A 27840-nucleotide genomic window follows, 5' to 3' on the forward strand; every position below is an offset into this window, starting at 1 on the left:
ATTTGGATTTCCAAAACACATTCAATAAGGTACCACATGTAAGGCTACTTAATAAGATAAGAGCCCATGGTGTTGGTGGCAGTATATTAGCATGGATAGAGGACTGGCTAAGTAATAGCAGACAGAGAGTTGGGATAAGGGGAGCATTTTCAGGATGACAACCTGTAACTAGTAGACTGCCACAGGGATTAGTGCCAGGGCCACAATTATTTGCAATATATATTAATGATTTGGATGAGGGAAATGAATGTACTATCGCCAAGTTTGTGGATGACACAAAAATAGGTGAGAAGGCAAGTGGTGAGGATGACACAGAGTCTACAGAGGGATATAGACAGGTTAAGTGTGTGGGCAAAAACTTGACAGCTGGAATATAATGTGGGAAAATGTGAGGTAATGCATTTTGGCAAGAAGAATAGATGAGCTGAATATTATTTAAATGGAGAAAGACTGCAGAAAGCTGCAGCACAGAGGGATTTGGAAGTCCTCGTGCATGAATCCCAAAAAAGCTAACATACAAGCTCAGCAGGTAACAGGGAAGGCAAATGGAATGTTGGCCTTTATTTCAAAGGGAATGGAGTATAAAAATACGGAAGTTTTGCTAAAACTATACAAGGCACTAGCTAGATCACACCTAGAATACTGTGGACAGTTTTGGTCCCCTTAGCTAAGGAAAGATATAAGGCATTGGAGGCAGTCCAGAGAAGGTTCACTAGGTTGATCCCGGATATGGAGGGGTTTTCTTATGAGGAGGAGTTGAGTAGGTTGGGCCTGCACTCATTGGAGTTTAGAAGAATGAGAGGCGACCTTATTGAAACATACAAGATTCTTAGGGGCCTTGACAGGGTAGATGCTGAGAAGTTGTTTCCCCTTGTGGGAGAGTCTAGGACCAGAGGGCATAATCTCAGAGTAAGGGGTCGCCCATTTAAGACAGAGATGAGGAGGAATTTCTTCTCTCAGAAGGTAGTGAAGCTGTGGATGTCTTTACTGCAGAGGGCGGTAGAGGCTGGGTCGTTAAGTATATTCAAGTCTGAGATAGACAGATTTTTAATCAGTAAGGGAATCAAGAGTTATGGGGAAAAGGCTGGAAAGTGGAGCTGAGGATTATCAGATCAGCCTTTATCTCATTGATTCGACTCGATGGGCCAAATGGCCTATTTCTGCTTCAACGTCTTATGGTCTTAATTACCGTTAGGCGGACTATAAACTACTCCCACCAGTATTTTCTGACTCTTGCTACTCCTAATTGCCACCCATACTGATTCTACTTCATCTTCTTTCTCGTTAATAACCTTATGTCATATTTTACAATCAGGGCTACACTTCGTCCTTTGCCATTCTGTCTGTCTTTCCAAAATATTGTGCACCTCGGAATATTTATTTCCCCACCTTAATTACCTTGTCACCATGTTTCTGTAATGGCGATTAGATCTAAATCATTTACCTCGACTTGTGCCACTAGTTCATCCATTTTATGTAGATGTTTCATGCATTCCGATAAAGAACCTTTAGTTTAATTTTTTTTACTTCAATTCCCTGAAAAGGCTTTATTTGCAGACGTGCGATTTCTGATAAACTCTCTGTCCCTTCTTTTCCCTTTCTGTTTGCCTTTACCCACATCGCTATACTGATTCAATGCTTCGACCTTTCTCTTTGGATTTCTAATTCTCCCTTCACCCAAACCCTCCCCCCACCCCCATTTTTGTTAGTTTAAAGCCTTGCCCAAAGCCCTAGTTATACGGTTGGCCAGGTCCCAGCCTGGTTTAAGTGAAGCCCATCCCAATGGCATAGCTCATTCTTACTCAGTGGCAGAGGCCAAGAGGCAGCCAGATATTTCCCCAAGGGGAAGGTCAGAAGACAAATCAGTCTACAACTTGCTCTTCTGGCAACCTCTCAGGGCCCTGTCAAAGCACTGTCAATCATGTCTCAGGGTTGAAGAATTTGCACAGTCAACGATTGGTTTTAAATCAATGCCCAAACTTAGCAGGTGCACTAAGCCAGAAAAGCTAACATCAACTATCTTGTGCTCACTCTTTTAATTCAACAGTTCTAATGAGCTTGACAGTTGAGGCAAAAGCCTTAGAATCATTCTGCAACGATCAAGAAATGTAGGGTTAATTTTAAGAAAGTTAAGTGAAAATAAGACAAATGGTTATCCGCATCCCCAGTTATCTTGGGAGCCTTTGACACCTTCTGATGTGATACCAGCTGTGAGATGATCCACTGCAGAAGTTCAAGAAGGCAGTTCACCACCACCTTCTCAAGGGCAACTAGGGATAGGCAATAAATGCTGGCCCAGCCAGTGAAGCCCACATCCCGTGAATGATTTCTTTTTTGAAATACTCAATTGTGGCTACTGATGAATTAACCAGAACCTGTGAAAAGGACCACAATACTTTTACTGTCCTGTCCTGACAAGGGGACATGATGGAAAGGGTGAGCTGACCATGGCAAAACAGAAGTGGGGTTGAAAATTGATAAAGGAACACAATATTTTCCACGGTGATAGGACATAAAAGATTGCTATCTACTAACCCCATCCAAGACAGAGAAAACGTTTCCGAATGATTCGATTTCGTAATCTTCCTGTGACAGCCATGTATGACTGCCAGGCCTCTGTCAGCACCCAGCAAAATGATGACAGGAAGAAGAAGTGCAGGAATGCTGCCACGAGGGTACAGATCACCTGGTAAAATAAAAAGTAAAAGGAACATTGATTAGCAAACATCTTCACTGACCCAATAAAATCACTGATTTCACGTTGGTGACACCTACAAAGTTAGCCCTGATTTGATCTTCCAGAGGCTAAATAGCCTGCTGTGTAATTCCCACATTTTTAATTGTTTAATGTTCATTTACTTAAAATTACAACAAGATTTACCCCACTAAAGCCTCTCCCAGCTCACTGTTCAGTCCCCATTGAAGCCTCTTCTACAGAGAAATCAATTAGACTCCAATGAACCCATTTACAGAAAGATCTACTAACAGTTAAATGCCCATTAAAGTGCTCTATATAGATTATCCTGCCATTGTGTAGTCCCTGCATAGAAGGATCTGCTCTTCCCTCAGGACCCACTAAGCCCTCTATGCAGAAAGATCTGTGAATGGCTAATTATCAATAAAGCCTCATATACAGTTATCATTATGCAGTCTCTAGTCAAGTGCTACATACAGAAAGATCTGCTCTTTGCTTAGTTCCCACTAAAGCCTTTGATGAAGAAAGACTTGCTCACTGCTTAATTCCTACCAAAACCCTTAATACAGAATACCTTTCATTCCACTATTGCTACTTAAAGTGTTCGCTGCTGAGTCCCCATACAGTACCTGGTCACTACTCATTTCCCACTAAATCCCATGGTACAGGATGCAACATTGCAAAGTTCCTATGAATAGTCCTCATGCACAGAAAGCACTGGCTGTTATTCAATTCCGCCCGCAGCACTATAAAGATGATTTTTATTTTGGAGTGCATCAAATAATATGTTAGACGTAGAATTTAATTGTTGTCGATATTCTGAAACCTGATTATCTTCAGAACTCTGGGAACTGAACCAAAAGTATTCCGAAGCAGCTTACTTCACATAAGGATGAAAGCCACACTGACCCAATCTGCAATTTCTTGTTTTAAACCACATTATCTTTCAACATTTCCCACTTTTGTCATTCCAATGGAGTTTAACTCACACTCTTTGCCAGCACATCAACTAATGCAGTGAATTGGTTGCTTAATGAAAAAAAGAGTCTAATTCCTTGGCGGCAAATCTGCCAATGCACAAGGACGAGATGCATTTGGGTCAATGTCATTTTGCAGCTGTGTGATAATAGGAGTTAATTCCTTTCAATGGAGCACTGTGTACAGCAACCTCTACAGTTAGCAGGTGCTGTATCTTAGGGTGTTGAAATGGCAGCAGCAAGTCTACAGAAACATTTGGAGCAGTTTCCTTTGAACAGTTTCAAGTACAATGTACGTTTGCTAACTGGATCATTGTAAAGCAGGAATTCCAAAAATATCCTTGATAATAAAATGCCCTTTCCTGGGAGTTAAAAAAGATTGAATTGTGGCTGGCCGGCTTGACTTTTTTGATCGGCTTTTTTCTTAAGTAATGCTCATTCAATAACATTGGTTTAGCAGAAGAAATCGCTCTTACATGAAGAAACCTGTGCTTTAATTTTTAAAATGGTCAGTCCAATCAATTTACTTACACTATGGATTGATGGACCCTACTGTGTTGCTCTTGAAGCGGACTGAGGCAGATCTGTCCCTGCAAATGTCCCACATTATCAGTTCCCCATTTCTACCAGATCATCAGGGAGGGAAGAAGCAGAGCAAAAGAGTTTTCCACAGGTTGCTGAACAAATTGAATTAAAGTCAAGCGCCTCCTCCCGCTTGCTTGTGGACAGCAGCAATGAAACCGCTGGGAGTGAGACAGCTGTTTGTCACTGCAGCCAGAAATCAAAATGACACTTTTAAAGTGCTGCCTCAGATTTTTGCTCAGGTGCAGCAATGCTAGTCAGCAGCCCACCTCCTCCCCAACCCCCTTAAGTGATTGGCCCATCTTACATAAACCAATATACAATAGCATAACCTTAGGGCTTATCAATAATCTGAATGGATATTTGTGTCTTTTGCATGCGTGCATCTTCAAACTTTTTAAAGGTGAACTGAGAAAACAAAATAATAAACACACTATGCTTCCTCATATCAGTGGTTCATCAAGCCAAGTAATTTGACAATCTGCCCACCTAAACTCCACCTGGTCAAAGGTTACCCTTGTATTTTTCTATTTCAAATCTGACTAACTTTATAGTCTTTGCTGGAATTAACCAACTGTCCATGTCTGTTTTTATCTCTGCCAAATGGAAGAGCCTATTCCAGCCAATCCCTGGCGAACACCCAGGATGAGGTGCTTCACACAATGAGCATGAGTGTTTATTTGATTATTAAGACAGAAAAACAAAGTGCTTATTGTTTACAATCCTTCAGGAAAACAACTTTCATTAGCATTGCACCATCTTTTGGGATTGCGTGAATATTTTTCTTTAAAAACCCAGTGTTTAAAAGACAATCTTGCTGTGGAAAATTGGACAAAAAAATCCTGAATAATAATGTGAAAACTGGTGTAAAACACGGAAACCAGTAAGAGATTTAAAACCGGGAGAGGTAGTGAGTGAATGAAGCAAGTGAAAGATAAAATTGGCTAACATTGCAGAATAGGGTCCTGTTTTACAGTAAGTGCTTCAACTCAAGACTTTCATTCATCAGCAGTAATTTTACCAGTACTAAATTTAAAAAAACTTGGTTATGGTCTGCTTACACAGCTGAATTCTGACAAACACATCAATTTGCCAATAAATATTACGCTTAGATGAGGCACTCTGAATTGCAGATGAAATTGGCCAGTTGGCTTTGTCCCATAGCCAAAATCATTCATTCACAAAAAATACAGCTGTCTCAAGGTGAAATTGGCAGCTGCATTGATTAGCTCCACTCAGTGCTTTAGGCATTGGAAACTAGATTCTTTAGGCTAAGGAAAGCAACTGGCTCAGAGTTTATATTTATGTAGCATAAAATGGAACAGGAATTCTGGAAAATGGGAGCAAGAGAGACTTGGCTTGCTGGCTATACCCTGAATAGTCCTGTATGACTTCTACAGATTTAAAATTGCATCAAAAATTTCAACGAATTGCAGCAGTGTCCCATTGCTCATGTAATCTCTTTGGGGAAATAGAAGCCTTTTCTGTCAAATGAAATGCATGCAATAGCCTCTGATCCTCTTAATCCATCTGTTATCTCAATTAATATGGTTCGGGATTTTCAAGATATGATAACAATCAGCTTTATCCACCAGGTTGACCATATTTTAACATCATCAATAGCATTTTAATAATAACTCAATCCTTGCTAGTACATAGCATCATAGAATGGTTACAACATGGAGGGAAGCCAACAATGCCAGCCCTCTGCAAGGAAACTCAGCTAGTCACACTCCCCAAGCTTTTCCCATGGCCCTGCAATTTTTCCCTCTTCAGGTGCTTATCCAATTTTGTTATGAAAGCCCTGGTCGTATCTGCCTCCACCATGCTTTTTTATCCAGCGAGTGGTTAGGATCTGGAATGCACCACCTGAGAGTGGAGTGCAGGCAGGCTAAATCATGGCTTTTGATATAGGGAATTGGATAAGCAGCTGAAGAGACAAGCTCTGCAGGGCTGCGACAAAAGGGGTGAGGGATTGGGAGGTGGGACTAGCTAAATTGCTCTTGCTGGCATGAATGCAGCAGGCTGACTGGTTATAGCACAGGAGAAGGACAATTCATGACGGAATTTTATGGCCCCTCCTGCTGGCGGGATTTTCCAGTCCTACCGAAGTCAATGGACTATTGAACAGCTCACCGCATTTTATGGCCTTGTAAAATTCCACCCCATGACTCTAATAGCTATCACTCAATCAACTAAAACAGTTTGAATAGTCATTTATCTCTTTGGCATTTGTGGGGCCCTGCTATGCACAAATTGCTTACCATGCTTCTCTTCATTAAACAGTGACTGTACTTCAAAAATGACTTCATTGGACCTAAAGCATATTTGAATATCCTGAGGTTGTGAAAGGAGCTTGATGGGGGCAAGTTCTTTTTCCTTCTTTCATTCACCAGGCCTCTGCTGGAAAGCAAGTGTGAGCTGATATTGCGTGAGACGGCCAAATCATCTGCTAACATTCACCATTTGTGCTCGTGCATGGAGACTGGAGGTTTGGTCATGGTGCTAGAGGACTGCCAGTCTATAAAACTGGCATCTACCCAGCAAGGTGGAAAATTGCCCAAATATGTCCAGTCCACAAAAGCAGGATAAATCCAATCTGGCCAATTACTGGCCAATAGTCTATTCTCGATCGTCAGCAAAGTGCTGGAAGGGGTCATCGATATTGCAGCACTTGCTTAGCAATAACCCGCTCACTGACATTCAGTTTGGGTTTTGCCAGGGCCACTAGCTCCTGACCTCATTACAGCCTTAGTCTAAACAGGGACAAAAGAGCTGAACTCCAGATGTGAGGTGAGAGTGACTGCCCTTGACATACAAGCAGCATTTGACCAAGTGTGGTATCAAGGAGCCCTAGGAAATCTGAAGTCAATGAGAATCAGAAAGAAAACTCTGTTCAAGTCAAACCTTGTACAAAGGAAGATGACCAATCATCTCAGCCCCAGGGCATTGCTGCAGGAGTTCTGTGGGACAGTGACGTAGGGCCAACCATCATCAGCTGCTTCATCAATGACCTACCCTCCATCATAAGGTCAGGACTGGGGGTGTTCACTGATGACTGCACAATATTCAGCAACATTCATGACTCGTCAGACACTGAAACAGCCCATGTCCATATGCAGCAAGACCTGGACAACATTCAGGCTTGGGCTGACAAGTGATAAGTAAAATTTGTGCCACAAAAGTGCCAGGCAATGACCATCTCCAACAAACATCTCTCCTTGACATTCAATGGCATTACCAAGAATTCCCCACCATCAACATCCTGGGGGTTACTATTGACCAGAAGCTGAACTGGACCATATAAATACTGTGGCCACAACAGCAGGTCAGAGGCTGGGAATTCTGCAGCAGGCAATTCACTTCCAGATTCCCCAAAGCCTGTCCACCAGCTACAAGGCACAAGTCAGGAATGTGATGGAATGCTCTCCACTTGCCTGGATGAGTACAGCCCCAACAACATTCAAGAATCTCAACACCAACCAGGATAAAGCAGTCCGCTTTTTCAGCACTCCATTCACCACCTTAATTACTCACTCTCTCCATCACCGACACACAGTGGCCGCAGTGTGTACCATATACAAGATGCACTGCGGCAACTCACCAAGGCACTTTCAATAAACACGATGGGTCAAATGGTCTCCTTCTGCACTGTAATAGTTCTGTGATAGCATCCTCCAAAGCCGCAACCTCTACAACCTAGAAGGACAAGGGCAACAGACGCATGGGAACACCACCATCTGCAAGTTCCCCATCAAGCCACACACATCCTGACTTGGAACTATATTCCCATTCTTTGACTGTTGCTGGGTTAAAATCACGGAATTTGCTTCCTAACAGCACTGTGGGTTAACCTAATCCACATGGACTACAGTGGTTCAAGAAGGTAGCTCAGTACCACCTTTTCAGAGACAAGTAGGGAAGGGCAACAAATGCTGGCCTTGCCAATGACCTTACATCCCATTACAGACTTTAAAAAGCACCCTCCTCTCCTGAGAGGGGAAAATAGGGCAGAAATGTGAAAGATGGAATGAGAAATTGCAGACTTCAACAATGAAATCAGCTATTCAATAGAAAGGAACTCTTTAAACAGGACTGAAGGTATTTTACTGGAAATGCGCAACAGTAAATCAGTTAATATTTGAAAAGGGCAACTTATTGACTTTTTGAGGTTCAAATTTCTCATTCCTGGGAGCAAATGGAGATAGGATTACTAATCTATATTCCCTGGTGCCCATCTCTGCCACTGGGTGTGCAGAATTGCTTCCTGTATGTAACATGAATGTGTTTGATGAGCAAGTCATGTGTATATAACCCTAATTGGCCGACTTATGAGTTAGCTCATCCAAGTCTGACTGGGCTACTTGTATTGCAGATTAGTCAACTTCCATTTCAATGTTACTCTTGAGGATTGCAATTTCAATTTGACTCATACATTCTTGTCAGATTCAAGCATTCAATGAGGCGACAAAATGACCTCCAGGGCTAGATTTTAGGCAATCATAGCCTAAGATTTTCAATCCAAGTTCTATCTCTCAGGAGGACAGTGGAATCAGAGATGCCAAAGAAAACAGCTTGAAGACAGCTTGAACATAAAAGAAGGTAGAACAACTGATGCTTGAGGAGGGGGGTGGTAACATAATGGCAATGCTGCTGGGCTAGTAATCCAGTGGTCTGGACACATCGTCCAGTAACATAAGTTTCAAATCCCACTACAGCAGTTGGGAGAATTTGCATTTCGTTAATTACATCTTTAAGACAATAATTAATCTGGAATAAACCATAGAAGGGTAGTAGGGATAAACCGGGTAATAACGGGCCAGTGAGTTTAAAATCAGTGGTAGGGAAACTATTGGGAAAAACTCTGAGGAACAGGATTAATCTCCACCTGGGGAGGCAAGGGTTATCAGGGATAGTCAGCATGGCTTCGTCAGGGGGAGATCATGTCTAACAAATTTGAATACGTTTTTCAAGGAGGTGACTAGTTGTGTAGATGAGGATAGTGCAGTTGATGTAGTCTACATGGGCTTCATAGGGGGCATAGATAGGGTAGATAGCAAGAAACTTTTCCCCTTAGCGGAGGTGTCAATAACCAGGGGGCATAGATTTAAGATAAGGGCAGGAAGTTTAGAGGGGATTTAAGGAAAAATCTTTTCACCTAGAGGGTGGTTGGAATGTGAATGTTGGAACGCACTGCCTGGGAGGGTGGTAGGGGCAGGAACCCTCACAACATTTAAGAAGTATTTAGATGAGCACTTGAAACATCATATAATACAGGGCTATGGGCCAAGTGCTGGAAAATGGGATTAGAATAGATAGGTACTTGATGGCCGGCACAGGCACAATGGGTGTAGGGCCTGTTTATGTGCTGTATAACTCTATGGTTCTAAAATATTATTCTTATCAATATTGACCATGAAACTATTGGAATCTCATAAAAAACCCATCTGACACATTAAGGGGAAGCAATCTGCATTACCTGGTTGGCCTGCATGTGACTACAGATCCACACCATGTACTTGACTCTTAACTGCCCTCTGAAATAGCCCAAGCTAATCACTCAGTTAGAGGCAGCTCAAGGGCAATAAATGCTGGCCTTGCCAGTGAATCTCACATCCCAAGAATGAATTCAAAAAATGTATAGAGAGTATATATTAGTTAAAAATAAAAATTAGTTCAAATAATATAGATAGATGAGAGAGTGAAGAATTTAGGTGGGAAGAATAAGCAGGAATCAAGGCCTGGTAAGTTGTACACTGTTTTGGGTGCAGTCCAAGCAATGGCAACAACCATGGTGCCTCAATGAATGGACAAGAGGGCCATGTGACCTCCTGCATCATTAGATAGCAACTGGAGTCCTTATCCATGTGTTTCTTCCACAAGTTTCAGCAATCACTTTCAGGTTGGGCCACTGTGGAAACAAATGAGAACAGTCGGAGGAGCTTCTCTTGCGCGAGCTCCGACGTGTTTCTGTCCAGTATGGCAGATGGCTCCAGGCATAGGATCCTTCATTATAGCATTAAATTCAGGCAGCTTATAGGTATGCAGGAAAACAGCACAGTTCAATGTGTATTGGTGGGCCTGTCACTGCCATATACGAGGGGCAAGATTCCGCCACGTGATATTGGACCATCAGCCCCCTTTCTTTGCCTGGAAAATGTGCACCGAGCAATCCAATTTCTAGTGCCAAATGTCTTAAACTTGGACCTTCTGTTCCGATTTATTTACTTAATATCAAAGTTAAAAAATGCAACATTGGAGTAATTTCATATTATATTACATTACATTATGCTATGTACTTAGCGTATCATGCCTTGAATTACTGTAATACTTTTTTCAGGAATATAGCATGCAAACTGAAAACTTCTACAAGTACTTATCTCGTAGACAAGAAAGAAATTCTGCAGTTACTGATAATCTGAAATAACAACAGGAAATTCTCTTTATTCTTGGATTTAACATGTTTGGTGATCTTAATTTGTTGCTCACACCCACTTTTTTTTTTGTTTTGGGCAATTCTGTGAAACATCTTATAAATCTTGTGTTTCTACTTCTAATATATCAATGTTTTAGTTAGAGTCCCTATCATTTCAGGATTTGGACCATGCTGAATGTTTACAGCGTATATTTGATACATTTTTGCAGCACCAAGTTTAAATTAAAAAAAAACAAAAGGAGTCAATGGCATTAAAAATATCAGCTTGGCTCAGCTGCCTTGGAGCAAGAATGATGTATTCCAAGACTGGAGCACGAAACTGGCTGACTTTCCCAGTGTCATATTGTCAACTGCACTGTCCTTTGAGACAGCTATCAAATGAAAACCATGTTCTGCTGATTTAGGTAGAAGTGAAAGGTCCTCTGCCACTCTCTAAAGAGCAGGATTTCTCCTACAAGCAACATTAATTTTAAAAAATGGTCAATGGTGATTCAGCCGATTGCTGTTAAATCTTGCTGCAAGCAAAATTTGTTCCACCTGTGCCAACGTAAGAACAGTTATTGCGCTATTCCAAAGTAATTCAGTGCGTGTGAAATGATCTGAGATGTTTCTGAGTCCTGATAAAGCACTTTGAGAATGCAAGCCTTTCTTTTAAAGGGAAACTAAAGAAAGAATTTGCATTTGTAAAGTGCTTTTCATGATCCCAGGACACCCCGAAGTGCTTCACAGCCCAAGTGCAGTCACTGTTGGAATGTAGGAAACACGGCAGCCAATTTAAACAACAGCAAAGAAATAATGACTAGATTATCTGCTTTAGGTGTTGCTTGAGGGATAAATGTTGGGAAACATTTGCTCTTCTTCAAATAGTACCTTGGGGTCCTTTGCATTCACCTGAGAGGGAAGACAAGGCCTCAGTTTAACATCTCCGGCAGGTGCAACAGCGTAGCAGTCCCTCAGTACTGCACTGAAGTGCCAGTCTAGATTATGTGCCGAAGACTCTTCAGAGGAACTTGAACCTACAACCAATCGAACCAAGGCTGATAGCCGCAGTCATGAATAAACCACAATTATTTGCTCAGATTTCAGCTTTCTAACTGCCTTCATCATATCTTGAATCTCTTTAGAGTGAAAATGTTAAGGTTAAAACACCCAGACGCATGCCTGCTAAATAACATGCACACACAGTGCATGTCGTTAAAAATCAACCACTTACCTTATTTCTTGTCTGAGTTTGTCCTATCAGGATGAGAGCATTTGATGAAATGATTGACAGGCAGAAGTTTATTAAAATTACCGACCGTTCTGACCGAATGTACCTGCAATGTACATTAGAAACAAAAGTTACAATCTATGACATTACTTTGCTAATTGTATAAATTAAGGTTAAGCGTCTTCAGGTAGGGAGGAGGGGGGCATTCATTGGATAATTACTTGTGCACAGAAAAAAAGGCACTTTTGTTCAACCAGACTGTCCCCCCCTATTCCACAGCTACATTCGCACCTGGGTGTCTCTAGAAAAGGAGCACACGATGTCCACTTGAGGCCTTCCATGACTGCAGGGGCTGGGGTACATCATCAGCCCCAGAAATGACATTTTAATTTAATTTACTAAGTTTCCTTTAAAGTTTTGTCTTTTTGTCTAAGGGACTGTTAACGTGTTTATTCATTTAAAAGCAAAATACTGTGGATGCTGGAAATCTGAAATTAGAACAGAAAATGCTGGAAAGACTCAGTAGGCCTGGCAGAACCTGTGGAGAAAGAAACAGAGTTAACGTTTCGAGTCCAATATGACTCTTCTTCAGAACTCCGGGTTCCAAAGAAGGATTGTATTGGACTCGAAACGCTGACTCAGGCCAGGATTTTCCAGTCCCGCGCATGACGGGAATCATCGCAGGTGGGACGAAAAATGTGACGGACCAACCCACAATGGGTGGGACCGGAAAATCCCGGCCCCTGCTGCTCTCTCCACAGATGCTGCCAGGCCTGCTGAGATTCTGTTTTTATTATTGTTTATTAGTTTATTTTTTTTTTTACTGATTTACTCAATAGAGTATAAAAAAGCAATTGGCTATAGCCGTGCTAACCTGAAAATGCCCAATCTTGTTTAATCTCAGCAGCTATGCAGACTCAGGCCTGGTTAGTATTCGGATGGGGGACCATTTGGCAATGCCAGGTGCTGTTGCTGCTAGCAGAGGCTGCTCACATCACCATGCTCCACATTCACTCTGCCACACGATTGATAGGCAATCTCTGTCCGCTGGTATGCTTGAGGCCTTCCGCAACTGATGACACCACAGGGGCTGAAGTGCATCATCAACCCCAAGGATGTTAGTTTAATTTAATTTAAGTTTCCCTTAAAGTTTTGGAGTTTTTTTGTTACAGTGCCCCTTTAAGGGGCTGTTAATTAGTTTGCGTCACTGTTATTTCATTTGTTTATTTTATTGTTCTACTCCAAAGGGTATAAAAAGGCACTTACTGACACTGTTTGGTGGGGGGGCGCTCTAGAGTTAGCAGTTATTCTTTTGTAACAGCTCACCTTGTGAATAAATCTAAAACTGAGTAAAAATTGGCTCCTGGGCTCTTCTTTCACCAACTGGCTGTTAAAAAGTTTTGCATGGTGAAGGTTGGAAAGTAAGAATTTTTTGTTAAGACGGAAGTTTACAATCTGAGTAGCTTTTATGAAGAATGGGTATGATTACCCACCAAAGTTCTCAGAGCCTGAACCTTATGACCAGTTGAAGAATTACGTGGATATGTGGACAAGAGTTACATTCCTACTGAAGAGGAAACAAGGTATGGCCTTGGCGCTGTTGCTTCCAAACAAATCTTGTAAGCTGGAAGCCAGTCAGCTGGATACTGAGGAAGGTTTGATTCTTTTATTAGATTTCATGGATGAAATTTAGCAGAGATGATCTATTGAATGGCTATGAGATGTGGTCAGACTTTGATAAGATTTCAAAAGATAGACAGAGATTCCATGGAGGAATATATTTCAGACTTCAGCAGACTGTATAAAAGACCACTGGAATTCAACTTGGAGATTCCTTGTTCAGTTCTTGCAGTTAAATTACTGGATTGTGCGAAGGTGTCACATACAGACAGGTCTGAACTGGGGCTCAGTTCTCAGAAAAGTGACTCCCTTCTAGAGTAGCTGTCCACTGTCCTGAAACAAACCCTAGGGAAGCAGTCATTTCCAGCAGCCTTGATCCAGCAGCATCTACGATGTCATAAAAGATGGAGGATTCTAGGATTGCAGCGTTTCTAGATCATCCAGGATCTGGATGCAAGCACCAGTACAAAGAAAGAGTTGCAGATAAAAGGAACGAGGATGAAAGTATTTTTAGCTGGATACCACAGCAGACGGCAGGATTGGGGCAGCAACAGGCGAATGAATCCCAGGACTACCTGGGGAACATTTAGCAGGTGCTTCAGGCGTGACTCAAAACATCATTATGCTGTGAGCTGCCCCAAATGGAACAGCAGAGTTCTTGAAGTGATGCATGACACAGAAAATTCAGAGGCTGAAGATGATGATCAGACTGAAGGAATTGTACTCGTCACTAGAACTTCTATTCCAGTGATGAATGTATTAGTCACGGAGTTATTTAACTGTGCAGTGTTAGATGCCTGTGAACGGGTTTCTGCTCATGCGAGAGAGAGATCTTACAGTAGTTGTCCCAAAAGACATCAAAGTGCAAGTAGAGGCTGCGGCTCAGATAGATTACACAATGAAAGGAGGGCCACAGAACAGTCTCAATATAGGACTAGAAACAGACATCCTCATGACGGTGAGGATTTTGGTGGCTGCCAATAAACTAAAGGGTAAACTAATCAGACAGGCAAAACAAAAGGAATTAGTTGGATGGAATTTGGAGTTTATTCTGAAGCACCAGATAGGGGACAGCCAGCCTCATTGCATAGACAGCTTTGTATGGAAAAGGTCCTGCAGATGAGACTTATAAGGTTAAAGGGAGGCTAGTTGCCCAGCGTTTTGGAGAGCAACTGAGTGACACAGATGTTATAATGGACTCTCCCAGTGGGAAAAGTAATCCTGAAAGTCTTTTTAACACTTCTGGCCAGAGGTTTGCAAAATCTCAGCTCATCCTTGCATACACATCTGGACACATCGTCCTTTACCTCAATCGTAAGAATTCTGTCATGGCAACACAAGCGAATGAAGGTTACATATTTGGCTCCCCAATAACTTGGATGGGCAAAGCAATTTGTGCCATATAAACTATAGAACTCAGGAAGGTTTCAAGTTTGGTCCCGAATCTGTGTCGAGCTTTCTGAGCTGAGCTAGGGTGGTGACAGAGGCACCATAACTGACCCCAACATCTTTGAGTTAGGGAAGAATTCTGAATCCTAATTTACTACAAGTGTGCACATGTGAAAGTTGGGTGAGATCAGAATCAGCTTCAGCTGAGATGCTCCTGCAGTCAAATAGCCTGTTGACAATCACTAGACTCACATGTGAAAAATAGCCATTTCGCTTGTCAATAGACCAGGGGGTGAGCAGTGACCATATTGTAGCAAGAAGTCGAGCTTCACAGAATAGGATGATCTGGGGGCTGAGGGAGTGGGGCGGGGGTGCCTGGAAGGGGTGGGGGTGGGATGTTGTCACTGAAGGTTGGAAGACTGAGGGGAATCTTTAAAGTTTAGCAGCATAAGGTACATTCACTTGGACCAGAAATATTTCGAAGTGCGCTTCTCTCTCTCTCTTTCTCTCTCCAAGGTCCTGAATCACAATCTCCAATAAATATTGTGCTGCCATGAATATCACAAACATGGTTGGTTGATGACAATTTCAAAATCTACAGTTTCCAATGTTCATAGTAAATCTTTTTTTTGGATTACAAATGACCTTTTAACTTCAATTCAACTTCAGTTAAAAAGAAATAAACTAGTCAATCTCGGGGCAATCTAACTCTATATTGGTTTCAATCATGATGGATTTGACTTCCAAATAAATGGTTGGTTTACTGATTATACAGAGTAAATGTCAACTACAACAGAGTTTCAAAGTAAAACATTCAGAGTCAAGGACTTTAATCTAAGGGCTGGGTGATTGACCCTCAGCTTTCATAAACATGGTTCAGGTTTTCAATCAATAAACGGTTTACTATTCACTGAAGTAGAAAGAAGCAGTGAAGAACGCCAATGTGTTCAAGTAGTTACTTTATGTGCCCTTAGCTTTTACAGGTATGAAAATCTTGTCTTTCGTTAAACATATTTATTTAGAATATATTATAGGCATTTTGTTAAAGGAGTAATAAGCTGTAGTTCAGCAGGTAAATGTACTGGTTCACAATATGGTTTAAAAACATAAAGCCTAGGAAGGCTGAGGTGCAATCTTTAAACTGTTCTGAATTATATGATCATACATGGATATAACTACACCAAATGAATACTGATACATCTTTGTAACAGAGCAAAAGGCTTTGTTGTACTGCAAGTTGCCTCTGATATTGAACTTATAGATTACACATAGTCAGGATTACTTTGTAGTTCACACTACATCCCACAATATAATTATATCAATGCTCTGTCTCCATGTTAGGTCCTCTTCCCCAAAATACATAATTGAAATCATTGATCCAATTTAGGAACTCAAGGACAGAACTGGTTCAGCAGATTTTCACCCTTTCTGGACCCTATTTTATTTCCAATCTCCAAACCAATTTTCTGCCTTTCTAGTCTAATCCTTGATACTGATAATCTCCCTCCTACATCTCCTGCCTGGATCGATGTAACTTTGACCTTTGGTATTGATTTCAACACTTGTACAATCTGTGTTGGAGCCTCTCAAAACTCATCTGTTGAGCTATCCCTGGCTTGACTAGACCAACAAGACATCCATCTATCAAAATATACAACTGCTGTGCCAGAGTTATATTTGAAATGTAAAAGACTGCTAGGTTTTGATTTGTGACAGAGGGGTTTGCCTCCTTGCCTCTCCCAGTGAAAAGTACGTTTTACACCCCTTGTTTGAGAGGGTAACTTTCTCTTCACTAACAAATGTTCAGCCAGCTGCTCACACTACAAATTAGATGGGTTGGAGTAACAGGTCAAACAAGAAACCAATCAATGTCCAAAAACCTGCTGAAGGGCTTCAGTTGGATAGATATATACAACAAAGGCCTGCTCAGCATGGTCTCCACTGAAAAGAGAGGTCACGGAGGGGAGCAGAAATGTATCTTTGAGACTGAGGGAAAACCTCTATTTTAGATCTGTATTGGGCAGCCTATTAGTAGTCGAATGACATGACTTGCATTTATTCAACCAAGAATACCTGTAAAGATGATTTTTTTTTTGCTGCACTAGTCTAAGTAAAAACTATTATAGCAAATTTCCAAATAAAAATGATGGTTTGTCAAAGTAAAAATTACTACTGCTTTACTATTAGATTTCATCGTGGCTCCCCATTTCTTTTTCACCCTTTCGTTATGTTTTACTCTATTTTATTCCCTGGAGCTATATTCTCCTTGGGTGTGAGGGCAAGTTAACCCAGCCCACCAGAGACATGCCCACAGATATTTTCAAGGTAATGCTCGATCAACCCACCATGTATGCTTCAGAAAAGGGGCTGCTGCCCACATTTGAGTTTCACTCCGCTCCCAGACAACCAGGTCATAATATCACCTACACTCCACCAGGCAAGCTGAGGCTGTGATCTCAGCATACATTTCCTGGTTAAGATTCCAACAGTGTAAATTGCAGCCTGAAGAATTCCTATTAATGAATATCAGGCTGCATGCCTGGCACCTGGTCTTAGATGAGTTGTAATTACTCTAACTAAACACTGGGAAGAACAAATCAATTGTCTTTGGCCCCCACTATAAACTGTGTAACCTCGCCATCAACTGTGTTCTCTCTCCCCAGACATTGTCTCAAGCTAAACAAAGTTATTTTCAGCTTCTGATATACTGTTTGACCCTAAGCTGAGTTTCTGACTTTAGCTATTCTCCAATATAAAGGCCACTTTTTCAACATTGCCCACCTCTGCCCCTAACTCAGCCAAATGACCACTGAAACATAAATTCATGCCTTTGCCACCTCAAGATTCAACTAATCCAATAAAAGCAGAAAATGCTGAAAATACTAAGCGGGTCTGGTAGCATCTGCAGAGAGAGAGTTAACGTTTCAGGCTGGCTTTCTATTGGGCTGGAAAAACTTAGAGATGTACCCTGATTTTATGCAAGTCAAATGGGGGAGGGCGGGAAAAGGCAAAATGGAAGGTCTGTGATAGGATGGAAGGCAGGAGAGGTTAAATGACAAAAAAAATGATAGTGCAAGGCCAAAGGGAGAGGTAATGGGACAGGTGAAGAAACAAAAGATGTGCCTGGAGGAGGTGTGAATGGCAGGAAGATGAACAGAGATGAAAAAAAAAACACCAAAAAAAGGAAACAAAGGGGCAGAGGTTATAAAATAAAATTGTTGAACTCAACGTCGAGACCAGAAATGCCCATTTGAAGGATGTGGCTCTGTTCCTTGAGCTTGGGTTGAGCTTCACTGGAACACTGCAGCAGGCAGAGAACAGAAAAGTCAGAGCTAGAACAAGGTGGGGAATAAAACAACAGACAACAGGAATCTCAGGGCATGCCTGCAGACTGAACAAAGGCATTCTGCAGAGCGGTCACCCAGTCTGTGTTCAGCTTCCCCGACACAGAGATCACATCATGAGTAGCTTTCTGTGTAAGCGCAGGAGATGCAACACCTGCCCATTTACCTCCTCCCATCTCTCCATTCAAGGCCCCAAACACTCCTTCCAGATGACGATAATTTACTTATTCTTCTTTCAATGTAATATACTGTATTCGCTGCATTGAGTTCAACAATTTTAAATTGTAACCTCTGTCCCATTTTGTTTCCTGTTTCTTTACTTTTCTTGTCTCTTCTTTCTTTCTTTTTTCATTGTTTTTGCTTTCAGGCGGCAGCTATTCATTATCCTGCTATTCGCACCACCTCTAGGCACATCTTTTGTTTCTTTACTTGTCCCATTACCTCTCCCTTTGGCCTTGCACCATTACCTCTTTTGTCATTGAATCTCTCCTGACTTCCAACCTATCACAGATCTTCCTTTCAGATCTTTCTCCCCACCACCTCCTATTTCACTTGCATTAAACCTGTTACATCTCTAACTTTTCCCAATTCTGAAGAAAGGTCATTGACTTGATACATTGGGCACAATGTAACTGAACCCACTGGAGCGTACATGATGGCAGGGATAAGGGATGCCAGGGGAATCAGGCAGGAGAACCCACACTGGGTTCCTGGCGTCAGGAAAATTGGCCCCAATTAAGTTGGGGGCAGGAAGGGCCTGATGCAGGAATCCCATTCACCAGAGGCAGTATGTCAATTAGGCTCATTCACGAGCCACTTGACACCAATTATTTCTGAGCCCACTGGAATTCAGTGGTGACTCAGGGATTTAATGGGAGTCGCATGTGCATCCTGAAGTCCACAAAACAAACCGTGAGGTTTACCTGTGGCCTTGTAGCGGGTGGTCCCATGTTGTCAGGCACTCAGTGCCCAATCTTGGGACCCGGCATTAGGAAGGGGGAGGCACTCAAAGCCACGTACCTGCCTTTGCCTCTGATGCCTCCAACACCCTCCTCTCTGGCAACCTCCGACTCCCATCCTGTCTCCACTCAGCTGTGATCTTGGCTTCAGCGGTGAACTTGGGCTGGGCCTAGAGCAACAGAGAGCTGCTGGTCTTTCACTAGGGGATGTCCGCCCCCAGGGTCCGAAATCCCATGGAAGGCCTGATGCTGGCCAGTTAAGTGCCCGATGGGGCAGTTAATTGCATCGGGCCTCCACCACGGAAACGACGCGGGGCTGCCACTGATTCTCCAACCAGTGCAGGGGGAACCTCTTCACGGGATCTAAATCCCAGCTGTTAACTTTGTTTCCCTCTCTCAACAGATGCTGCCAGCCATGCTATTGAGCATGTTCCAGCATTTTCATTTTTATTACAGCATTCCAGCATCCAAAGTATTTTGCTTTTGTTTCACTTTATTCAATATTCGCCAGGCCAGCTTCCCACTTTGCACCCTTCATAAACTTCAGTTATCCAAAACTCAGCTCCTGATATTCTATCCCACACTAAGTCCTTAACTTCATTGACTTAGATTGATTCCTTGAGAAAGAACAAAATAATTACGATGCAAATTTTTTCTCTCTTAAATATTAATGTGAAGAGCACATTTTGCTCTGTTGTACAGGTCTTCCACCAATACATGAAGCAGGAGTTGTCTGACTGCAATGATGTGAATCACCTTATTGGACCCTGGAGTCACTTTAATTCTACTGATCTTGTACCTGTTCTAAGAATTAGAGCCTAATAGGCCAGGAAGCAGTTATTAATTACATTATAATCAATGTGGGTAATATATAAAAAATAATCCTACCTATTTAAATTAATACAAACTAATTAAACGTTCAGAAAACTTTAGAATTAATAATGAATTTTGTAAGTCATCTTTTTCAAACAATATACCAGAAATGACCAATCCAGAGAGCCCCTGTACTAAGGATCAAAATTCTACTCGTTATTTTAAAATAAGTCTTCTCTCAATAGAATTTATTCTGACGAAGTTTGGCCTAGGGTGCTCACTCTGTTTATCATTTATTTTTTGAGAGAGTTTTTCCACTTCCGAGAACTATTCGTGCCATACATGCTGACATTCGTGCTAGGCATTTATTTCAAATAGAAATAAATAAATATGTATGATCTGAAAGCCGTTACAGAGACATGGCTGCAAGATGACAAAGGCTGGGGACATGAATATTCAATGAAGGTGAATTGAACAGATATTTTGCAGTTGTCTTCATTATTGAGGATTTTTAAAATTCATTCATGGAGTGTAGGCGTCCCTGGCAAAGGCAGCATTTATTGCCCATCTGTAATTGCCCTTGAGAAAAAGGGTGATGAGCTGCCTTCTTGAACCGCTGCGGCTCCTGTGGTGTAGGTACACCCACAGTGTTGTTAGGGAGGGAGTTCCAAGGTTTTGACCCAGCGACAGTGAAGGAACAACAATATATTTCCAAGTCAGAATGGTGAGTGTTCCCCTTGGAGGGGAACTTCCAGGTGGCGGTGTTCCCATCTGTCTGCTGCCCTTGTCCATCTACATGGTGGTGTTCGTGGGTTTAGAAGGTGCTGTCTAAGGAGCATTGGTGAATTTCTGCAGTGCATCTTGTAGGATAGAAATAACATTCCAGAAATAAGTGTGAATCAAGAGGTGAAAGGGAGAAAGAAACTGAAAACCATTACAATCACCAGGGAAAGGGTGCTGAGGGAATTATTAGAAATAAAAGCTGACAAATCCCCAGGTCCTGATGGACTTCATCCCAGGTCCTTAAAATAAGTGGTTGCTGAGATAGTAGATGCATTAGCTTTGGTTTTGCAAAAGACCCTAGATTCTGGAAAGGTCCCATCAGATTGGAAAGTAGCAAATGTAACTCCTCTATTCAAAAGATAAAAGGGAGGAAGAAAGCAGGAAATGACAGGTCAGTTAACTTAACATCTGTCATAGGGAAAATGCTGGCACTACTATTAAGGACACTTAGAAAATCTCAATGCATTCAGGCAGAGTCAACACGGTTTTGTGAAAGGGAAATAATGTTTGATTAATTTATTAGAGTTCTTTGATGAAGTAACAAGCAACGTGGATAAAGGGAATCTATGTATGTGGTGTATTTAGAATTCCAGAAGGCATTTGGCAAGGTGCCACTTCAAAGGCTACTACACTAAGAGCTCATGGTGCAAAGGGTAACACATTAGCATGGATAAAGGATTGGTTAGCTAACAGGAAACAGACAGCAGGCTTAAATGGGGCCATTTTCGAGTTCGCAAGATGTAATGTGTGGAGTGCCACAGGGATCAGTGCTGGGGCTCCAACTATATACAATCTATATTAATGACTTGGATGATAGGACTGAATGTGTGGTTGCTAAATTTACTGATGACACAAAGATAGGTAGGAAAGTAAGTTGTGAAGAGGACATAAGAGGCGGAATTTTATGCTGGCGGGAAAGCAGCATATTATTTAAATGAAAAGAGATTGTAGAACTCTGATTGTAGAGCAGAGGGATCTGGCCGTCTGTACATGAATCACAAAAAGTTGGTATGCAGGTACAGCAAGTGATTAGGAAGGCAAGTGGAATGTTGTTGTTTATTGAAAGGAGAATGGAAAATAAAAGTAGTGATGTTTTGCTACAGTTGTACAGGGTATTGGCAAGAACACATCTAGAGCACTGTGTACAGTTTTGCTCTCCTTATTTAAAAAAGGACATAATTGCATTAGAAGCAGTTCAGAGGAGGTTCACTCAACTGATCCCCGGGATAAGGGGGTTATCCTGAGGAAAGGTTGGACAGGTTGGGCCTGTATCCATTGGAGTTCAGAAGAATGAGAGGCAGTCTTATTGAAACATATAAGATCCTGAGGGGAACTAGACAGGGTGGATGCTGAAAGGATGTTTCCCCTTGTGGGAGAGACTAGAGCTTGGGGACACAATTTAAAAATAAGGGTTCTCCCATTCAAGATGGAGATGAGGAGAATTTTTTTTCTCTCACAGGGTTGTGAGTCTGTGGAACTCTTCTCCAGAGAGTGGTAGAGACAGGGTCATTGAATATTTAAGGCTGCGTTCGATAGATTCTTGATTGACAAGGGAGTCAAAGGGTTTAGGGGGTTGAAAAGAAAGTGGAATTAAGGCCACAATTAGATAAGCCATGATCTTATTGAATGGTGAAGCGGGCTTGAGGGGCCAATTAGCCCACTCCTGTTCCTAGTTCGAATGCTGGAATATCTTTCCATTTTGAACAGTCAGCATCAATGTTAAGCAGATTCAGATTAGATTTAACATGCTTAAGATACAGAATAAAGTTTACTCCAAACGCTCCCAACAATTTACATTCTACTTTCAATATTAAAAAAAGCATCTCTTATTTCACAGCCATCCTTGGAGCCTTTCTGGGTGAGATTGCCAATGTAGTTTTATGCGACAAGTTCTCATTTGGTAGCAACTGGGCTTAAATTGGTTAAATTGATTCAACGTGCGACTCTTGCTGCCAGGGAGGAGAGAAAATCCAAATCCTATTAACCTGGAATCAATTTTAACCATATTCCTAGTAGGAAAGGACAGTGAGCCATTGCAATTCTGCATTATGTCCTCCACTGCCTTCTCATTTTAATAACAACTAGAGAGAAGGGAAATAAATGTACAAATAAAACAAACAGCAACATTTCTGAAGCAAGTACAGTAGCAAATTAAACATTTTTGATCTCAGGAACCATGTGCCATTAGGCAGCAAACTTGATTTCACAGAGGGAAGATTAGGTGATGAAGACCTCTGAACATATGAGGATGGCCAAAGTGATCAACTCAAGAGTCGTACTGGTTGGGGACCAGAGCAAGTCGCTTTTTTGACATCCCAGCTCAGAATCGCACAATGTTTACAGCACAGAGGTCATTCAGCCCATTGTGTCTGTGCTGGCTCTCAGGGGGACTAATTCACCTAGTGCTACTCCCCTGCCTTCTCCCCGTAGCTCTGCACATTCTTCCTCTTCAGATAATAATCCAATTACCTCTCTAATGCCTCGATTCAACCTGCCTCCATTCTCAGGCAGCGCATTCCAGATCCTAACCACTCACTGCATGAAAAGGTTTTTCCTCATGTCGCCATTGCTTCTTTTGTCAATTACTTTAAATCTGTGCCCTCTTGTTCTCAGTCCTTAAACAAGTAGGAACAGTTTGTCCCTGTTTATATGTCTGGATCCCTCATGATTTTGAATACCTCTATCAAATCTCCTCTTCACCATCTCTTCTCCAAGGAAACCAGTGCCAACTTCTCCAATCTTTCTATGTAACTGAAGTTCCTTATCCCTGGAACCAGTCTCATGAGTCTTTTCTGCACCCTCTCTAATGTCTTCACATCCTTCCTAAAGTTTGGCACCCAGAACTGGAAGCAATACTCCAGTTGAGGCTGAACCAGTGTTCTACATAAGTTTAACATAACTTCCTTGCTTTTCTACTTTATGGCCCTATTAATAAAGCCTTTTCTTTATTGGCTGCACTCTCAACCTGTCCTGCCACCTTCAATGGTATGTGCACATACACACCCAGGTCCCTCTGCTCTTGCATCCCCTTTAGACTTTACCCTTTATTTTATATTGTCTCTCCGCGTTCTTCCTACCAAAATGAATATATGGAACAGCAAGTCACGAAAAACATGTGACATTTATATAGCGGTAATTGATTTAAATTCTTTATATTGACCCCTTTAGTCAAGGCCATAAAGATACAGGCTGCATTAGGTAGGTCACTTCTTAAAGAAGTTCTCCGCTGGATCAAAAGCTGGTAATTATGTCAGGCCTTTTGACTATATATATCAGCCAATATAATCCTTTGAATATAGGTTGCAATGCAGTTTAATTAATAAAACAAAATTCAATGTCATTACCTCCAGACAGATACATAAATAATGATTAACAGCAGGAGAGTCAATGAGGAAACTCCACAGCCAACGATTAGAGTGACCGAAGGCAGGATCGTTTTGTCCATGTTCTATGAGAAAGCCAGAATAGAGTAATTGTTAGAAGTCAGAGCTAACAGTGAACATCTTTATGCAATAAATTATCATTATCATGTTTTAATACAAGATGTAAAGCAAATTTATTTCCCCCCAGCAACTTAAATCACTTACTCATCTCAGGAACTCGGTCTGGCCAACTGGGATTTTCCTGTCGACTTCCAGGGGCAGGATTTTACCGTCGGCCCGACGCATAAAGTAATGCGTGGTGACGTCGGGGGAGAACTCCTGATGTCACCGCGCCCGATTTAAATTTCCAAGAAGGCGGGCCCGCAGCAAAATCAGCTGCACGCCCGCCGACCTGTCAATGGCCAATTGAGGCCATTGACAGGATGAATTAAAGCAATTAAAGGACCTGCCCGTCCAACCTTAAGGTTGGCGGGCAGGCCAGGAGCTCCAGCGGCAACTAGAAAAAACATGAAACCTCATCCACGGGCGGGATGAGGTTTCATGTAGGGTTTTAAAAATTTTAATGAAGTTGTTATGGAAATTATGAACATGTCCCAGCTCATGTGACATTGTCACATGAGGGGACATGTAAAGGAATTTTTTTTTTCTCTATTTTTAATATTGTTGAAAGTAGAGCCGATCTCTCTGAGGCAGCACATAGCCTCAGGGAGATGAGTGCGCTCTTTCATGCGCATGCGTAAAAGAACGAACTCTCGATTTTAGGGATTCCCCCCGCCCGCACAGGGAGCGCATAACACTTCCCTGCGGACATCACGCTGGGTGGGTGTTAATTGGCCCCCCCACGTAAAATGGCGGCGCGCCAATCGGAAGCATGCCCGCACACGCCAGCCCATCAACTTCCCCCCCAGTGGGGGGAAAATTCTGCCCCAGGTCTCCACAGGCAGCAGGGGCCAGTTTAACTGCTTGGAGGCAGTCTTCCAGCAGAAGAGCAGGAGGCCAGTGCTGCAGGCAGGCTTTTAATGGCCCTCCCTGTCTGCCTGAGTGCTGCGGCAGCCATAGGCTGCCCTGTTGAGGGTTGCTCCCCACCACCTTTTTTAGCGCCCTCTCTGTTACTTACCTGTCATCACAGCCTGTTGCTGCATTCAAGCTGGAAGACTTCTGATTGGCCCTCCAGCTTCAAGGGCTTGCCCGCCATCCTTAATTAGATGGCGAGTCCATTCTCTGACCATTAACTGGCCACTCCAGGGAAAATCACAATGAGTGACTGTTTCCCACACAACACGGGCTTCTGATCCACATTTCAGCCTGATGGCAGTGTTCAGGATCGCACAGGGAGAATCATGCCAGAATTCTTGTCACAATGGACGGCTTTCAGGTATTTTTGGTTCCTGAAATGTGCTCACAGAGACTTTTGTTACCAAAGTTACCAAACCAATTATATCCCTTTTTGTTCAATATTATCCCTTCCTAATGTCAAGAAAATATTCAATTGTGCAATGTATCAACAAGAGCTTGATTCGTTGGCTTCCAATGTCCACACAAGTACATCTTCCATTAAGGCTTGAATCAAATGGAGGAACCCAGGCTGATATTTTCCTCCTTCTGTACGGTACAGTGGTCAACACCCCAACTGCTTTCCCAGTGGAGATCAATTTATTCACCACCCAACAGGAATCAAAGCTAGGACCTTCTTGCCTTGTCAATGCCAAATCGTTTACTGAATTTATCCAATCACTCACGTGGAAGGATTTCAAAGTTAAAACAAAGGTAACAATGCAACTCAGTAAAGTGGAGGTTAAAAACCTCTACATTTTGCAATCTCTCTAACTTGCTGAAATCCTAATCAGGAAGCATCAAAGAGATAAATCGCTTCGCGATGAGCAGGGAGGGAAAGTCAGGCAGATAACTCCATCTTCCTGTAGGCGGAGTAGCACTGAACAGGCTTAGAGTTGGATACCTGCCCATGCTGCCATCACTAGATGATGCTTGAATAAAAATAAAGCCAAGTAAGAGGACAGGTGACCGTATAATTGTCTGATCAATGTACTGTAAAACCATATCTATTCCTAATAGAGTAAGGATCTAATATCTATGTACATTGCCTGTAATTTTATTTTCCATTATAATTCCCATGTTCACATTTAGAATGGAAACTGGTTATATAAAACTTGTTAGGCTGTAACTCCACTCTCCCCAACCCGCCCCTTCAGTGGAGGTGCTGCAATGCCAGCATTGTCACAGTAATTACAGTGTGCAACTTTACATAATAAATGTGGGATACAGGAATCTATAACGGGATACAAAAATAAGGACAGAATGTACGACTTTAAAATGGATACTGAGTACATCTGTGTGCCCTGCTCCAATTGTTTCCTGCTCTCGAATTCTGCTTCGTCTGAAGGTAGCACTTGGTCTAATGTTCCCCGTGTGCAATGTCATCGTACATCAACTAGTACAAAAATAAAAGCTTATATCCAGTATACAATAATCAGACTTTAGACATGGCACATTCTGTTGCAATAAAAACCATCTCAAAAATAATTTTAAATATCAGTCATAACTAAACACTAAAATTTAAAATCAGCTACAGTTCTCCTCTGATTGATGTTGGCAGTTTGTAAGTTGTTGCAATTTTTTGGATTTGTCTGTTAAGAGTAGGGGCCTTTAAAGGGGAAGACCAGGTTTGCAGCTAAACATCACAGCCATGTAGCAGATTCTTGATTGCACATGGACAATAGCATAGGGGATCACAAGTTAGATAGTGCTTGTCAAATAGCATTCTATCTTCAACAGCGCAGTCCTTTCTATAACACCGAAGTAGGAGAAGTAAGAAAGTGGTCAAGTAATAACTGAGAGACCAGATAGTTATATTATATGCGTATAATGTTCATCAGGTACATTAACCTACTCTTTTTTTCATTTTGCAATGTTAAAGTGTCTTGATGCAATTCTAGTATTTCCTGTTTTTAACTCAAACAAAATCCATTAGGCAAAGCATGAGTAGCCAGCTCACAATGAAAGTGCAGACAAGAGTGCTTGTATACATGCATACCCTAAAAATGACTGTGAATCTCAATGTTCATTTTCCTAATTTCTTGCATGTGTTTGTTTAAGTTAAAAAAGCCAAGGGCAGAATCTTCTGCCTGTCGGGTGGGCTGGTCGAATACGCGCGAAAGAGCGCAGAAATCTCCCTGAGGCATGGAGCTGCCTCAGGGAGATTAAGTTCAATTTGAAACTTCAAAATAAAGAAAGTTAAAAATCATTTACACATGTCCCCTCATGTGACAGTGTCACGTAAGCAGGAACATGTTTACGATATGTTTAAAAAATACTTATTAATTTAATAAACCCGTCATGAAACCTCATCCCGCCCGTGGATGAGGTTTCATGAAAAATGCGAAGGCCACTTGGGTTCTTCTCCTGTCCACCAAAATTAAGGTTGGATGGACAAGCCCTGTCAATTTGGTTTATTAATGGCCTTAACAGGCCTTTGCCAGTTCGGCGGGCGCGCATCATTTTACACATCGGCCCGCCCCCGCACGCCGAAGAGAAAGTTCTGCCCTATGTGACTGTCGCTGAAATGCAAATTTAAAGATGCTGCTGTCACTTATTCTAACATCCATCTCAAAGGAGCAGTGAGATAAATGGA

At 42.0% G+C, this 27840-nt stretch overlaps 1 protein-coding gene across 5 annotated transcripts in view; it reads right to left on the bottom strand.

Annotated features, from left to right (window-relative positions):
• Positions 1–27840, bottom strand: part of LOC144679959 (adhesion G protein-coupled receptor B1-like) — a 186727-nt gene that overhangs the window by 142943 nt on the left and 15944 nt on the right. For all 5 annotated transcript variants that reach the window (XM_078540970.1, XM_078540969.1, XM_078540967.1 and 2 more), the window contains exons 2-4: positions 24153–24256; positions 11904–12006; positions 2536–2686 (exon numbers count right to left, since the gene is read on the bottom strand). In XM_078540970.1, the coding sequence (XP_078397096.1) occupies positions 2536–2686; positions 11904–12006; positions 24153–24253 (355 nt within the window). In that variant the 5' untranslated portion in view covers positions 24254–24256. The remainder of the gene's footprint in view (positions 1–2535; positions 2687–11903; positions 12007–24152; positions 24257–27840) is intronic.

The sequence above is a fragment of the Cetorhinus maximus genome, chromosome 4 (genome assembly GCF_964194155.1).
Source record: "Cetorhinus maximus chromosome 4, sCetMax3.hap1.1, whole genome shotgun sequence".
Classification (NCBI taxonomy): Eukaryota; Metazoa; Chordata; class Chondrichthyes; order Lamniformes; family Cetorhinidae; genus Cetorhinus; species Cetorhinus maximus.